This window comes from Hippichthys cyanospilos, chromosome 10 (assembly GCF_059441005.1).
Source record: "Hippichthys cyanospilos isolate Australia breed blue-spotted pipefish chromosome 10, RoL_Hcya_1.0, whole genome shotgun sequence".
In the NCBI taxonomy this organism is placed as follows: Eukaryota; Metazoa; Chordata; class Actinopteri; order Syngnathiformes; family Syngnathidae; genus Hippichthys; species Hippichthys cyanospilos.
Window position 1 is genome coordinate 18,474,145 of NC_142378.1, and position 15,429 is coordinate 18,489,573.

General features: G+C 40.3%; 1 protein-coding gene across 1 annotated transcript; it reads left to right on the forward strand.

The window, feature by feature from the left end:
* The first annotated feature begins 422 nt into the window (after window positions 1-422).
* Window positions 423-14,492, forward strand: map2k2a (mitogen-activated protein kinase kinase 2a). The gene is made up of 11 exons (XM_088425196.1): window positions 423-1,177; window positions 2,633-2,843; window positions 5,699-5,845; window positions 5,913-5,990; window positions 6,121-6,172; window positions 7,625-7,749; window positions 9,055-9,268; window positions 9,343-9,407; window positions 9,494-9,555; window positions 12,787-12,832; window positions 12,905-14,492. The coding sequence occupies exons 1-11, from the start codon at window positions 1,089-1,091 to the stop codon at window positions 13,013-13,015; spliced, it is 1,200 nt and encodes a 399-aa protein (XP_088281322.1). The 5' UTR covers window positions 423-1,088; the 3' UTR covers window positions 13,016-14,492.
* Window positions 14,493-15,429: the final 937 nt, after the last annotated feature.

Sequence of the window (15,429 nt, forward strand, 5' to 3'; positions counted from 1 at the left end):
GCTTAAAGTAATTTGTTTGATGTACACTACATTGTGCAACACAGGCGCGTCAGCCGGGTCCATCCACGGTTCAATCCTCAAGAGCACCGTATAGAACGTAGGCTATTACTGTATGATTGGGTTCTTTTCAGTGCGCCCTGCAATCGGCTGGCAGTTCAAGTTGTACCCCGCCTACTGCCCAAAGTCAGCTGGGATAGGCACTAGCACGCCTGCGACCCTTGTGAGGATAAGCGCCAACAGAAAATGGATGGATGGGTGTTTTGAGAATTGAACTCGTTTCTCGAAGTATCACTAAAGTATTCGAGCAGTTTCCCTATCAAACTACTAGGTGGCAGAATTGTGCACATGACATTTACTTGCTAATAAACTTGCAAGAAAGCCACATCTCCGGTTATGATTAGTTCAAACGTGCGATTCCAATGTTACAGTGTGAGTTTGTTGCGTTTGAAATCTCTCTTTCTCTCTCGAGAATAATTTCCAGTTTTGCTGAAGTGACGGGCCCTCCCTGTGGGTGTCACTCAGGTCTGCTGCTTCCTGTATTGACGGACCACCACCAGTCACAGACGAAATCCCTGCCGCCCTGGTAACCGGCCACGGAGACCCTCCCCACCCTCCCTAACAGAACGGTTGTAATTTTGCGGAGGGACGCCAGACGACCATCAGCAGCCGGTCCCCGGTGCTACCGTCGATCAAACGGGGGGGAAACGTGGCGGGCCGCTGAGTGTAGCGGCTTCCTTTTTCCGGTTGCGCTAGCTAAGTGGCTAATGGCTAGCAGCAGGTAGATAATACCGATAAGAAACGTCCCAAAATTAGCAATGCGCTCACCTCAAATATTATGAACACCTTCAAATAACCTGTTCATTAGAAACGTTCGGTATGCCATGTCCAAGCCAAACATTAGAGTGACACGGCTCGTGAAAGTGTCATCTTTTCGCTGACGTTAGCCAGCTTAGTCGTTAGCCACCTCGACGTGATCCTGTTGCTCACTAGCCATCAAGGAAAGGGCCACTTTGCCTCAACTGCTCGCCTCGGTGCGTTTTTGTGCACAACATTTGACATTTACACCCCCGCCCCTTCCCCCATTTAAAATGGCCCCCAAAAGAAGACCGGTTCCGTTGAATATAACGCCAATTGGAGAAGGGCAGCCCACTTCAAACACAACTGATGCTGCATCTGAGTGAGTACCATGATTGAATTAGAAATCCTTTCTACTGTGTGTATCTTTAGTAACGGCCAGCACTGTGTACGAGTGATCGGCACGTCTGTAGTATTTGTGTGATTCGAAGCACCGGCCTTTGATTTGTGTAGTTTGCATGCTTTCCCGGGTGCCACGGTTTTCCTCCACGTTCCCAAATCATGCCTCTTACCTCCAATGAACACTCTCAAGGGTGTCCAACTACGTACTTTTCATTGATGGATGAATCAGTCATTCTTCTCTTGAGTGCCGTTGTTCTCCAACTTTTTATACCAAGCCTACCTATTAGCAATAAACACCTGTGTTATCATTAAACTACAGCATTCCCATCGACATTGACAAAGTTAAATACAACTGAACAGTTTTTGGATTGTGATTCTTATGCACACCACAGGAGGGAGCCCATGTACCACTCACTGGTTTCATAGTTGCCTTGCATATTTAATGTGCTGTACAAATAAAGTTTTATTGATGCAAAAATGTGTCTTCAACTAATCAATAGTCAAATTAATCAACAGGTATTTTTATAATCAAGTAACCAATATAAAGTGCGCCACATCCTCTGAATACAGCCTGTCATCAATAATTACTCAGATTACTGCAGTCCTTCATGACAACAGAGCGATTATCTTTAGTATTTAATCAAAGGGAGATATTTGCAAACACCCGATTTTACTTTTGGGGGGAAAAAATGACCCCATTAATAACGTAATCATTTTTTAAAAGGTTATTGAGTACAACATCAATCAATCCCTCATGCGGGATGTTGCATAATTATTGTTTGGTTTTCTATGATCTGAAAACAATAATAATTAGTGACTACAGCAATTAGGAAATAATTGTTTTGTAATACTATTAAATACAAATACAATTGTATTCAATAAATGAAATAACCTATTTGAAGATCATTTTGAAAATCATTTAAAAATAATGTTAAACAAAATTGTAAGCACGGAGCACTCAAATCACTATTCATCTTTTTAAAATTGGTCTACAGTGTGCATAGTTTTGTTTTTCTTTTACCCACAAACTACGAACTTATAGTAGCCATTCTGTTAATACTCACAAATCACTACCATGATAAATTTCCCTCTTGCCACATGTGATTATTGAGTGAAAACTAAGTCTATATTAATTAAACGTCGACCTATTTTAAGACAACCCCATGCAGTTTAACTTCGAGTGGGCCACTTAAAAAGATCTGGTAGACTGGATTCAGTTGACATGCTTAAAATTGTCAATATATGTGTGAATTTGTTATTTTCTTCTGGAATTGACTGGCAACCAGTAAATGGTGAAACCCGCCTATTTCCCATAAATGGGAAAGGCTGGGATAGGCTCCAGCTCCTCGTGACTCTAATGAGGACAAGGACTGCAAAAAATGGACAGCTGAAGCTTTTCAGAACCGTATCAAACCATGTGCTCATCTTCTTACAGAGCAAACCTCGAGGCCTTACAAAAAAAGCTTGGTGAACTAGACCTGGATGAGCAACAGAAAATGCGATTGGAAGCCTTCCTCACTCAGAAAGCGCAGGTTGGGGAGCTCAAGGACGAAGACTTCGACCCTATCTGCGAACTGGGCGCCGGAAACGGAGGGGTGGTCAACAAGGTTCGCCACAAGCCCTCAGGTCTGGTCATGGCTCGCAAGGTGAGAATGAGTGCGCAATAGAGCATAGACGTCAAACTCCGGTCCCGAATGTTTTCCAGGTTTGTCTCCCCAAAACACCTGATTCAAATGGTTACGAATAGTTAGCGCTTGAAAATGATCCCAATCATTTGAATGAGGTGTGTTGGAGAAAGCCATTTTGAAAACATCCAGAATACCGCCCCTCCAGAACTGGAGTTTGACATCTACACCAGAGAGAGTTTGTCTCACATGTTAATAGTGCCCCTTTTTCATTCCAGACAAGTCGACATAACGTGTCCATGAACTTTTGGTGCGTTTTTCTACTTCAAGTTGTTAATGATTATCAGCCGTTTACTTTTATGAGCAAAGTTTCACATGTATGCGTTTTGGCAATATTGTTGAAACTATGGCTCTCACTTATGATTATTTTAATAGTCAATCAGCGATATATTTTTTTTCTTTCTTGAAATTAGCTTATGCTTTTGATGCAAATTACTTCATGTCAAAGACAATATAGTTTATTTAAAGAAACACAGATAACTTAAGAACTTTTTTTTCCAAGAAACAATTTTCTATACTTTTTATATTTTTCCCATTTTTGTTCCGTTTTCCTGACCTCCTCTATTTTTTAGAGAAAACAAGTAAAAGTGACACAGGAAATTCAAAACAGTTTTATTTAACTAGTATTTATCATGCATAACTGCCTTAGAATTAAAAGGCCAATTGTTTGCCCTACATGAAATACTTTTTTAAAACAGTGATTCTTTGTTATATTTTGCAAAGTCCCCCAGACAAAATACCCCCCCCCCCTCCCGTGTCCTTTTTAACATTAACAAAAGAAAACAAAACATAGAAATAAACTTTTAACGAATGTTAACTTTTAAGCCTTTTCCTTGGGGTCATTCGCACTCTGCCACGGGGGCCAGCCCCACTATTTGAGAAGGTCTGCTATAAACAACTTAAGTGTAGTAGAACATTGTATTGATAAAGTGCAAACTTCAAACTATTCAACTTTGTTAAAAACATTGACAATTATATCACTAGGATACAAACAAAACTACAGCGTTGTCTCGCTACTTTGCGTTTTATCTTTGGCCACATGGTGGCGGTGGCCACACAACGCGATGCTCAGTGTCTGTTCAGATTTTGCAAGTTAACAAATGTTCCTGCTCATTTTGGGTCTGTCAGAGCAGAACAGCTCGGCTTTTACACCATACACCCGTCTGGAGATTTTAGACATTAGACTGCAAAATTACAATCATTTTAACAGCGATCTTTGCCTGATCCCTGAGCTACGGCGAACACCCAATGTGTCGAAGTCTACCCAGCCAACGGTGCTCGCAGGTAGCATAGAGGATTTGAAACATGGATGGCTGGGAGCGAGGCTACCGCTAACAGCACGTTTTCCTCACTAATGTGCAGTCATTGGTGAACAAGAGTGATGAATTGCGACTTCGAATGACACAACACAAGAAACTCATGGAATGTGATTTCATGTTACTCACAGGCACTTGGCTACACATTGGAATCCCAGACAATTCTATCGAAGTAGCTGATTTAAATAGAAAAGAGGCTTTAAACAGTAGCTAACCCTTCTGCAGCATACCTATTTAAATACACAACACATTCCAAGCATTCATGGATTTTGGAGTATTTGATTTTCTATGCACATTCCTGTTTAAAGACACCAGATAATTGCACGGATTGTAGTCAACACTATTAATTAAAGTAGCCATAATAATAATTACTCTAATAACATCTGTAATATCTGTATTGTAGACCAAAGTAGATATTCTCTTCTTGTGGTATGGGACGTTTAAATATTGCTGATAACATTCATGAGATGTGATGAGATTATATTATGGAATTGGGCAAAATATGTTAAGGTTTATTGGTGATAAATAAATAGAAATATCTATCAATATGTTTATCTCTCTATATATCGATTTATCCATCTATAAATATCTCTATATTTATATATTGTTCAGATTTATCTACCTATAAATATCGATCCGTAGACTTATCTACCTTTCTCGCTAAATATGCAATGCAATCATTCTGGAAACGAAATGAACCAACACAATCCACAAAATACGGGGGCCAATCCTAGTGGCCATTCGAACGCGCCACTGACTCGAATTTTAACAATCCATTTGATTTGAAGCACTTTCTTGTCGCTTAAGTGCATTTGACGTCATAAGTCGTGTGACCAAACCAAACTTCGCTGCGGTGATTTGACGCAACTGCTTTATGAGCTACGACGCATTTGCCGGACCTTTGCGTGTCAGCTGCCCATTCCTAGTGACACGGTAAACAATAAAATACTGCAAAATTCCTAACTGTTTTAAAGAAATTTCATATATATATATATATATATATATATATATATATATATATATATATATATATATATATATATATACACATACACATACATACACACACACAATCTCACAGAGAGCAAACAAATATATTTCAAGTTTTTTAAATAAGTAATTTAAACACAAAAAACAAAAACATTGACCCATTGACAGCCGATGTGTAATTTCTTTTGTGTATTTGACCAGATAAGATAGAAGTTACCCTAGCTTCTACAATTGAATCTTCTGCTACTGTAGCACTTAAATTTCATGTATGGATTTTTCGTTTACCTTTATATTTTTCAATGAGTACGAGCTAGTTTTAGTTTTGCTTAGGTTTAACTGCACAGGTGAACTTTTCCATTGTGGAAGATTTCCTCAGAATCTTTTCGATCAGTATCAGGATCTCGAAAGTCCTTTTTGTTGTTGTATGGTGCAGATACAGTGAAATTGTATCTTCACAAAGCCTCCACCTCTAATATTACTGTACGTTAACCTGCTTCCTCTCTGTCTCAGTTGATCCACCTGGAAATCAAGCCGGCCATCAGAAACCAGATCATCAGAGAGCTTCAAGTCCTGCACAAGTGCAACTCTCCGTACATTGTGGGCTTCTATGGAGCTTTCTATAGCGACGGTGAGATCAGCATCTGTATGGAGCACATGGTAAGACATGTTTACACCTTCTTGTTGAGTCTTATATTCTAGATATTTAAGTGTGTTGTCTCTGTAGGATGGTGGATCTTTGGACCAGGTTCTGAAGGAAGCTAGGAGAATTCCAGAGGAAGTCTTGGGCAAAGTTAGCATCGCTGTATGTATTATGAGTATTATTGTTGACAGATTATTCAAATATTCTGGCCATGGGGTTAATGACCAATGAGTTTCACACACAGGCCTGTTATTTTGTAACATCTGTTTATGTCTCTGTTACCATTCACTAGGTGTTGAGAGGTTTGGCCTACCTGCGGGAGAAACATCAAATCATGCACAGAGGTAAATAAAAAAAAAAAAGAAAGATGAAGAAGAATCCCTCTTTGATCTTTTGGGAGCTGGCCAATTTTATATATTCACAGTAGATTCACCCACCTAATTGTGGGCTTTGACTTGTCATTTATATTTCAATTATGTATTGGCGGCCGTATATTAAGTGCGTAGAGTTGTCTCAGGATGAATAATTAGTACACCATGACAGAGTTGTTTGTGAGATCAGGCGGTAATTGCCGCTTCTCAAATGTGATTATGAGCAACCTCACCCTATGTACCCTTTCCACACTGTCCCTCCATAGTTGTTTTGTCTTTGTTCCCTCACTTCTTCATGCCATCGCTTTGTCACTCACTCCTTGCCTGACCTTGGTTGCTGGAAGACCGTCACACGCCTCAAAGGACACGTTTCAGGGCACACAGCGCTTTACCATACAGTACATTCTTCGCAATGCACCTGCATTTATGTTACTGTTAATCTTAGCCATACTATAAGTATGACAACCAAGAGTTGCCTTATTATTCACTGCTTTTCAAACTGGCTGTCATAGCTTTTTCAAAACATCACTCTTCTTTAAAACAGAATACGAATTGGCGGCTTCATTTTTCCATGTTCTGAGGTAGTATTAGAGCTGTAAAAAAGTGAGCACCTTATCTACATATACTGTAAGGGTGTTCTGCAAATCCCAGGACATGGGTGTGAAGTTTACCACCTGATGCTCACTTGTCGCGCCCTGTAGTGTTGGATGCAATTGTTGAGTCGGACAAGTATTTTGCACATCACGCTATCTGCTTGTGTGACTGCAGGAAGCTACGTGAAATCACACACGGTTGTGGCAAGATCCACCTGGCGAGCCTCTGGATAAAAAATTTTCCCCCATAATGAATAATACATTAACTGTTCCTACTGCCATTTGTCAGTATGCATGTACACCACTTTTGCTTTCATGACATGGCATCAACAATGCGACGCAAACTAACATAAACATCTTATAATTTAGCAGCATTCTTATCACACAAGTGTATAGTGTAGTTATCCAATGTTAAAAATACAACCTTGACTTTGACTATTTTTCAATAAATCAAGCTAGCAGAGTGCTTGGTTTATTACCGGTACAATGATCAAAACCATAATCATTTAGGTTTAGAGATTCAGTGGAAATGTAAAAAAAAAAAAAACAAACAAAAAAAAACTTGCACTCATCTTCATCTTCAAACCAAGTCCCATCTGGAGGAGTCAAACAAATGTATCACAAGTGCTTAATTTTCCCTCCACTACTCATTGAATATATCATTATTACCATTTGTACATTCTTGCAATAACAATTACGTTGAACTGAATTTAGAGAATCCAAACTTCTTTCATTTGTGTTGAGTAGTATTGCAAAACCAAAATAAGAATTTAAGGCATTCTTTATCTTGTTTTTGTGCATGCCTCTACCCCACCCCTTGCCTGCCACATAGATGTGAAGCCCTCCAACATTCTGGTCAACTCTCGCGGGGAGATCAAGCTGTGTGACTTCGGAGTGAGCGGCCAGCTCATAGATTCCATGGCCAACTCCTTTGTTGGAACGCGCTCCTACATGTCGGTGAGTCAGCGCTGTGCCCCCACCCCGTTTCCTCTGGCCCCATCCCCATTTTCCTTCCCTTTCTTTTCTCACATGCAGCGGGCGCCGCCCTTTACCTTCTTTCTCACTCCTCTGCCAAGAGGCAAGGGCCATGCCCAGGAGACTGTTCTTTGGTCCATTTGTCGACAACCGCGTTCTCGTTCTCTCTTGCTGTTCTTTCTCATCCTGCGGACACCTGGTTTATGTAAAAACACTGCTCACTAATGATTCACTGTTATTTAGCAACCTTTAATTCTCAAAGACCTTTAAACTTTTGTAAAGCATGTTTCTCCCACCTTGGGGTGCGGAATAAATTATTTTAACATGTACTGGCAACACGTAGCGCTGTAATGCCAGACAAAATGTCTATTTGGACCAAAAACCCATTTCTACAATGGCCTAGCAAAAGAAAAGGATGACAGACATGTTGTGGAATGATAGTTGCACTGAAGATTACATTTGATTGTCATTACAATAAATGAAAACCATTAACAGTGCACTCACACTGGCCAAGTGTTTTAATTATAAGTCAAGTCTATGTTGTGCTGTTGTTCGACTGACTAGTATAGCATAAAGATGCACGCACACACAGTTCTAATCATGTGACGTGATTATATCTAACCAACTAACTAAAGATATTCAAAACAAGACCTATCACCTCAGGTATTTTGAGTTGGAAGAGGCGCAACAGATATTTGCAGCCAAGGCAACATGATGATAGAAACGAGACAACCAAAAAATATTGTTTTTCATGCAAATGCTGAACGCTTAGGAAAGTATTGGCCTAAGGCTAACATTTTCCAGGCGGCCCATCCAAAATGAAAGGGTTATCAGATATTATGCCGCTTAGAAATAACACAAGACAGTTTTGGTTGACACTGTTAGACAGGTATTGACATGTTAATTATTGTGGTTATAGTAAATTGCACTGCATCACAATTAGAGCACAAGAGTATATGCATGTGCTTTGTGGATCCTATATTTCTAATCATAAATAATTGGCAACGCCCCCTATTTGATGCATCAATACTTAATGCATAAAGAAGTATGATACTACAGTAGTGTGAATTATAACCACAATAATGACCTTAAATGAATAACTGATCAAAACTGAGCATTGTTGTCCTCATCATCAGTGTATATCGGTTTGTGTATTTTTTCCATAAATGGCTTGCCCCTTTCCTTCTGTCATTATATACTTCCCAGTGCCTGCTAATGCTGCCTTGTGTCTTGGCCCAGTTCTCTAACCCTCAGACAAATATACCGTACCATGTGTTACCTCAACAGCCGGAGAGACTGCAGGGCACCCACTACTCTGTTCAGTCGGATGTATGGAGCATGGGTCTGTCCCTGGTGGAGCTGGCCATCGGCCGCTACCCCATCCCCCCACCAGACGCCAAGGAACTCGAGGCCATCTTTGGACGGCCTGTGCTGGACGGCAGCGAGGGGGAGCCTCACACCAACATGCAGAGGCCCAGACCACCAGGGAGGCCTGTGAGCGGTAGGAAAAACATCTTTGTTTATTTCTCTGCTCCAACTGTACTACCTTGGATTTAATGGGTATTTTTGGCGCAGGTCACGGAATGGATTGTAGACCCGCTATGGCCATCTTTGAACTCCTGGACTATATTGTGAATGAGGTTTGGAAAAAAATCCACAAACTTATCGATTCCAAAATAGTGACTTATTTTAAATAGCCTATATTTTATTATTATTTTCTTCTCAGCCTCCTCCTAAATTGCCACACGGTGTGTTCACCAATGACTTCCAAGACTTTGTCACAAAATGGTGAGTTCTTGAATCATTTACATTATTGTAAATTATTTACAATTAGCAACTTTTCAGCGATTGAGAACCGCACGTTTATCCATCCATCCATTTTTATCCATCTACTGCTCATCCGAGTTTGGCTTGCGGGGCAGCAGCTTTATCAGGCAAGCCCAGCTTTCCCTCTCCCTAGCCAATGAGTCCTACTCCTCCAGGTGATATACCCAGGCATTCCCAGGCCAGCAGAAAAGCATAGTCTCTCCATTGTCTCCTGAGTCATCCCCAGGGTCTCCTCCCGATGGGACATATTTGGAACACCTCACCAGGGATGCGTCCAGATACCCGAGCCACCTCGACTGGCTCCTCTCAACACGGAAAAGCAACGGCTTGACTCTGAGCCCCTCATGGATATCCGAGCTTCTGACCTTATCTGCAAGGGAAAGCCCAGAGGACACTGCTGAGGAAACTCATTTCGGACGCTTTTATCCGGGATCTCGTTCTTTTATTTATGCCTGAAGAAGCACCACATCATCTGCAAAAAGCAGAGTTACAATGCTGAGACACCAAGTCAGATGCTCTGATTGCTTCTGCTGCTCCTAAAAATTCAGAATCTGTAACAAAAGGCATTTTTTTCAGAGCCTGACTCTCACTGGAAATGAATTCAACTTTCTGCCAGCATTGTGGAACAATCTCTGACATCGGTGGTTTAAGGACCCATACTCCCAAGCATCCCCCACAGAACAGTGAGAAACGCGATTATGCCTCCTCTAATGCCACAAAGCACAAGTAGACTGGTAGGGCGAACTCCCATGCACCCTTGAGGATCCTGCTTAGGCCATAGAGCTGGTCCACTGTTTCATGGCGGGGACAAAACCCACACTGCTCCTTCTGAATCCGAGGTTCAAACTCCTCTCCAGCACCACTAAGTAGACCTTACTGGGTAGGCTGAGGAGTGTGATCCCTCTAAAGTTGGAACACATCCTCTGGTCTACCTTCTTAAAAATGGGACCACCATCCCGGTCTGCCAGTCCAGAGGCACTGTCCCCGATGTCTATGCGATGTTGTAGAAGCTTGACAACCAGGACAGCCCTATAACATTTCGACCCTTTAGGAACTCAGGGCTGATCTCATCCACCCCAGGGGCCTTTGACCAACTTGGTGACTTCAGCACCAGAAATAAGAGCCCAGCTCTGAGTTTCCAGACTCTGCTTTCTGGAGGAAGATGTGTCGTTGTAATTGATATGGTCTATGAAGTATTCTCCCCACCGGCTCGCAACGTCCAAAGCAGCGTCTTATCTCCACTGTACACAATGTTAATGGTGCACTACTTCCACCTGATACACCAAATGGGGGAACAGAATTTCCTCAAAGACATGCAAAATTAGTTTTTCATGGCCTCACAGAACTCAGAGAAATGGGAGACCAAATGAGGTGGTAAATACAATTGTCTCCGTACCTCATAAATCTCTAAAGTGACATCTATCGAGCTTTTCAAAATATCTCCAACTTAATATGAGCCGTGTGTGTATGTGGACAAGGTAACTACAAACCAGATTCGGTTGAAGTTGGGAAATTGTATAAAATGTAGACAAGGGGCCACTTTTGTTCTTGCACCACATTTTATTTTGGAGAGAACTCTTGTTTTGAAGGGTCAGACAACCGGAAACAGTGCGGTGGCTATTTTTGCCCCGGTGTGTGCGAATCACTTTGTTACTCTGTTACGCAGCCGGCAAGAATGGCAGCGGGGAGACAGGGTCAGTCTCAACCATTATTTTAATTATATAAACAAAACCCAAAAACGGATAATAGCACTCAATCTCTCACAGTCGCTATTGCTTGCAACAACTTGGTTGTTCGCGTTTCACTGTTTTTGTCTAATTTCACTTCCACGGTGATGGCCAATTGTTTACTGCACACGTTTGTAACCTCAAAACATCGTTAGTCGAGACCGTCGTAACCCGAGGACCTCTGTATATATGTATACAAGTGTACATACAAAATTAATCTGCTCTGGAGTTGGGCTCGTAATGCAAAATCGTTGTATGGCGTGCAATGAAAACCTCTCGTTATTAGCTCATAATATTGATAAAAGTAATAATAATAGGAAAAATCCCAAGTAAAAACATCAAATTTTACATACATATTAAGTATTATTAACAAAATAGTATATATAGTTAGTGATAGTTATATATAATACACATGCATATAATTAAATAACATCATAAATAAAAAAAATATATGAAGGAAAAAAGAAATTGAATTTAGTTTAGGAGTGCCGTGACTTGAGCTATTGATGGCCATATTCCCTAAGCAAGGCTAGCCTAGCATAGCCTTCTTTGTATTTCTTGATCTCCAGCTTCGTTTCCATACTATTCATCATCTTACTTCTCCCTTTAACATCACTTAGGACCCATGGCTAACAAATTAAAATTTGAATTAAGTACTAAAATGCACAATAAATGCTATATTGTAAGCGCTCACACCTTTAGCAGATAGGCATCTTAGTGACGCCGATCAATAGCGGACCAGCATCTTAGTGACGTATGAGCGTGGTGTAACCCGGGGCGCCCACTGCACACTGTGTGTGCACACACACACATATATCAATCAATCAATCAAATTTTATTTTTATAGCCCTAAATAACCAAAGTCTCAAAGGGCTTCACAGATGAAAAGAGGTCATGTGGAGGCCTCTTTCGAAAAAAGAAGTCTTACAGAGACATCTTTACTGTGTTAACAGTGTAAGGTACACTACAGCATCCCCTGTCAAAGCTCCCAGATATATATATATATATATATATATATATATATATATATATATATATATATATATATATATATATATATATATATATATTTTATTTTTTTTAAACACACGCACTACAAACATTGTAATTTGTGTGTGTGAAGGGTTTGTTGTTTTTTTTGTTTGTTTTGGTTTTATTTATTTTCTGGGGGCTTCCATTTCACTCGGGAAAGAAAATTTGTGATTCAAGAATTTTGTGTTGTCAGTGTGGTCATGAAATACATTAAACACATCTCGGTTGAATATTTAGTTGTTTTTTTTTATTGACTTTTTTTATTTTTAATTGAAGTTTATAGCACCCGGTACTTAGATAATATTAAACAACAGATGTTATTCAAATAGTTATCAAACCATGGTTGTCTTTTTTTCAAGTAATTGAGACCTAATAGCGATGTCATGTTTGTGACCTATGTGTGTGACCCGCACGTTTGCGTATGTGTTTACAGCTTGATCAAGAATCCAGCCGAAAGGGCCGATCTGAAGATGCTCATTGTGAGTGACTCAACTTCCATCGTCTTTTCAATTTTCTTTCATTTTAATAACCACTTTTTTTGTTCTCTCCAGAATCACACATTCATCAAGCGATCCGAAGTAGCGGAAGTTAACTTTGCCGGCTGGCTGTGCAAAACCATGAACCTCAACCAGCCCAGCACCCCCACCCGCAACACTGAGTGAAGCCCACCTGACCCCCACTCCCCCTCATCTACGAGCACTGCCCTTGCTTGCATATTCACAAACGTTCTCCTGTACATTCACGCACACACACTCTACTCTTTTGTCATGTTGGTTTTGGCTTCAAAACGGTTCCAGCTTCCTCTCATGTATTTGTTCACCAGCAGCAGCTGGAGGGCTCTCGAGTCATCGTACTGTAAGATAACAAGCTTCACCAGGCCAGTGTCACCTTTCCACTCGACTGCCCTGGTTGACACACTTGTTTTATATTAGCTATTCTTTATGAATCTTTTCTATGGTAACGGTTGATGGCGAGTGGGGCTGTCTTTTGATAACATTGGCGATTCAGACAGGAGGAACCTCAACAAAGTCAATTCCATATAGATTGTGATCAAAGTGAATGCAGCAGTTTCCATTCACTCAGACCCCAAATTAATGACCCAATAAGATGCACTACATTGTAATTACATTAGTTGGGGACAGTGTGGGAGAAATGGGACACATTCAGTCATTTTCGCTAATTTTTTTTTAAACGATTAATTGCTCTGAGGATGTCAAACCAAAGAGGATACTCGCACTTATCAATGCCTGATCACTACCCCTCCTTTGTGTCGGCACATATATGAAGAACAGTATATCAGTGCACTTTGGATGAAATTCAGTGCAGTTGAATTGACATTTTTCCTCTCATACATTTCAGTCACACTCTCCTGTAATGGAGGGCAGGAATATACTGCGTCTTAATGACGCTGAGAAAACAATGGTCAAAAATGTATTCTTTGGATGCTATAGCATGGTTTAATCTTTCTTATACTGTGCTTGTGTTTTGTTTTTATGGTGCGGATGGTCAGCCAGTGTTTTGATGAGAACCCTCTGTGCTATCAATATGAATCATTTTTGTTCGCTAATATTTTGTTTTCTTTATTGTTGATCTGTACTTTTTCTTTCTCCCTGAGGTGTGTTTGGTTACGCTCCCCTTTGTATTGCAAAAATGTGTGGCACTCCAAAAGCAGCCAGCGTACTTTGCTTGCGCTTCTTAAGGAGACCTCACACACCTATAAAGCAACATTGCGGTATAATTGGACGTACTTTGACGCAAATATTTGAATAGAACAAAAAGGGTTCAATTGAGCATTGTAACCTGGGTCAGTGTTGGTCATCATATGCTGGTGGTGTTGCTAGCCTTGCTCGAGCTTTTGCTTTTTTTTTTCTCTCTCTCTGCTTTTTTTGCCTGCCCTCTCCTATTCCCCAAACCCTCAAAAACAATGTGCATTCATTCCCAGCAAAATTGAATGCATCCATCACTTGTATGTGTACAAAATATACAAAAACTACAGGAGTACTATTTTGCAGTCTTAATATACAACTTTTTTTGATTTATGTAAATGACAAGGAAAAGAGTCATTTATTATAATATAAAACGTGTTGGATATGGTTCTAATGTATAAAAGGATAAAATAAAACTTATTTGTGACTGGAAGGTACCCGATTTCTATCAATCATTGCTTATGTGGTTCCTTAAACTTACCGTACTCATCATTTATGCAATTAATCAGACATGGAACAACATTATTAGTTTTTGAAGTTATCCTTCTTACTTTAGTCATTATCTCGGCCAAGATCTACCTTTGTGGTGTTTGACATGCACTTTTTTTTCTTTTTTTTTTTAATGTTTCTTATTCAAAAACGTTGTGCTTGACTAGCATTCCGGGAACGAAATCGCTCGGTGTCGTCACAATTTGGCGGCAAACATTTACTTCCTGAAGCCTCCGGCAGGTAGACCCAAGTTTCTTCTTTTTGTGACCCTTCTCAGTTACGTTCCAAATATGAAATTACTCGTCTCCAGGGAAGGACACAAAAGGTACGTTTTCTAACAAAACAACAGCAAAGAGCGAGGACGCACATTAGTTGGCATTCGACAGTTACTAGCGCAACGTGAAAACACCATACGGACATAGCTTGCTCATGCTGGTAACAGTTTAGCATGCCGGCCGGTTCATTTCGAAGGTAGAAGGGTTCTTTTTTTTGGTAAAATGTTCATGCCATTTTAATTCTAACAACAAATATATTCGAGTGGTGACTACACATGCACGCATGTGTACTAGAACTGAATAGCATTTAAGATGGATTTGGACAAAGTAATTGGCCTAGTATCATGCTTTGCTTTTTCAAGGCAACACTCAGGTTACAAATATGCCCCTACGTTAGCTGCATTACCCGCTAACAATGAAAGTTATAAATACTGCAATATTTCTTCCTTCTTGCGGTCATCCCTCAGAGACTCCTAAATGTGGCATCTTGTGAGACATAAACTAAGGGATGAAACTTTTTTTGGAATCTAATATATACTTCATTATTTCGTCAAATGGCAGACGGAACGAGTCGCAAATAGAAACGAAAGTGAACTTCTTTTAAAC

Bases quoted from the DNA above. Each gene is read 5' to 3' on its own strand.
- map2k2a (XM_088425196.1), top strand. From the start codon at position 1,089: ATGGCCCCCAAAAGAAGACCGGTTCCGTTGAATATAACGCCAATTGGA. The intron at 9,269-9,342 runs GTAGGAAAAACA...TTTTTGGCGCAG, and splicing joins ACCAGGGAGGCCTGTGAGCG to GTCACGGAATGGATTGTAGA. The intron at 9,408-9,493 runs GTTTGGAAAAAA...TTTTCTTCTCAG, and splicing joins TGGACTATATTGTGAATGAG to CCTCCTCCTAAATTGCCACA.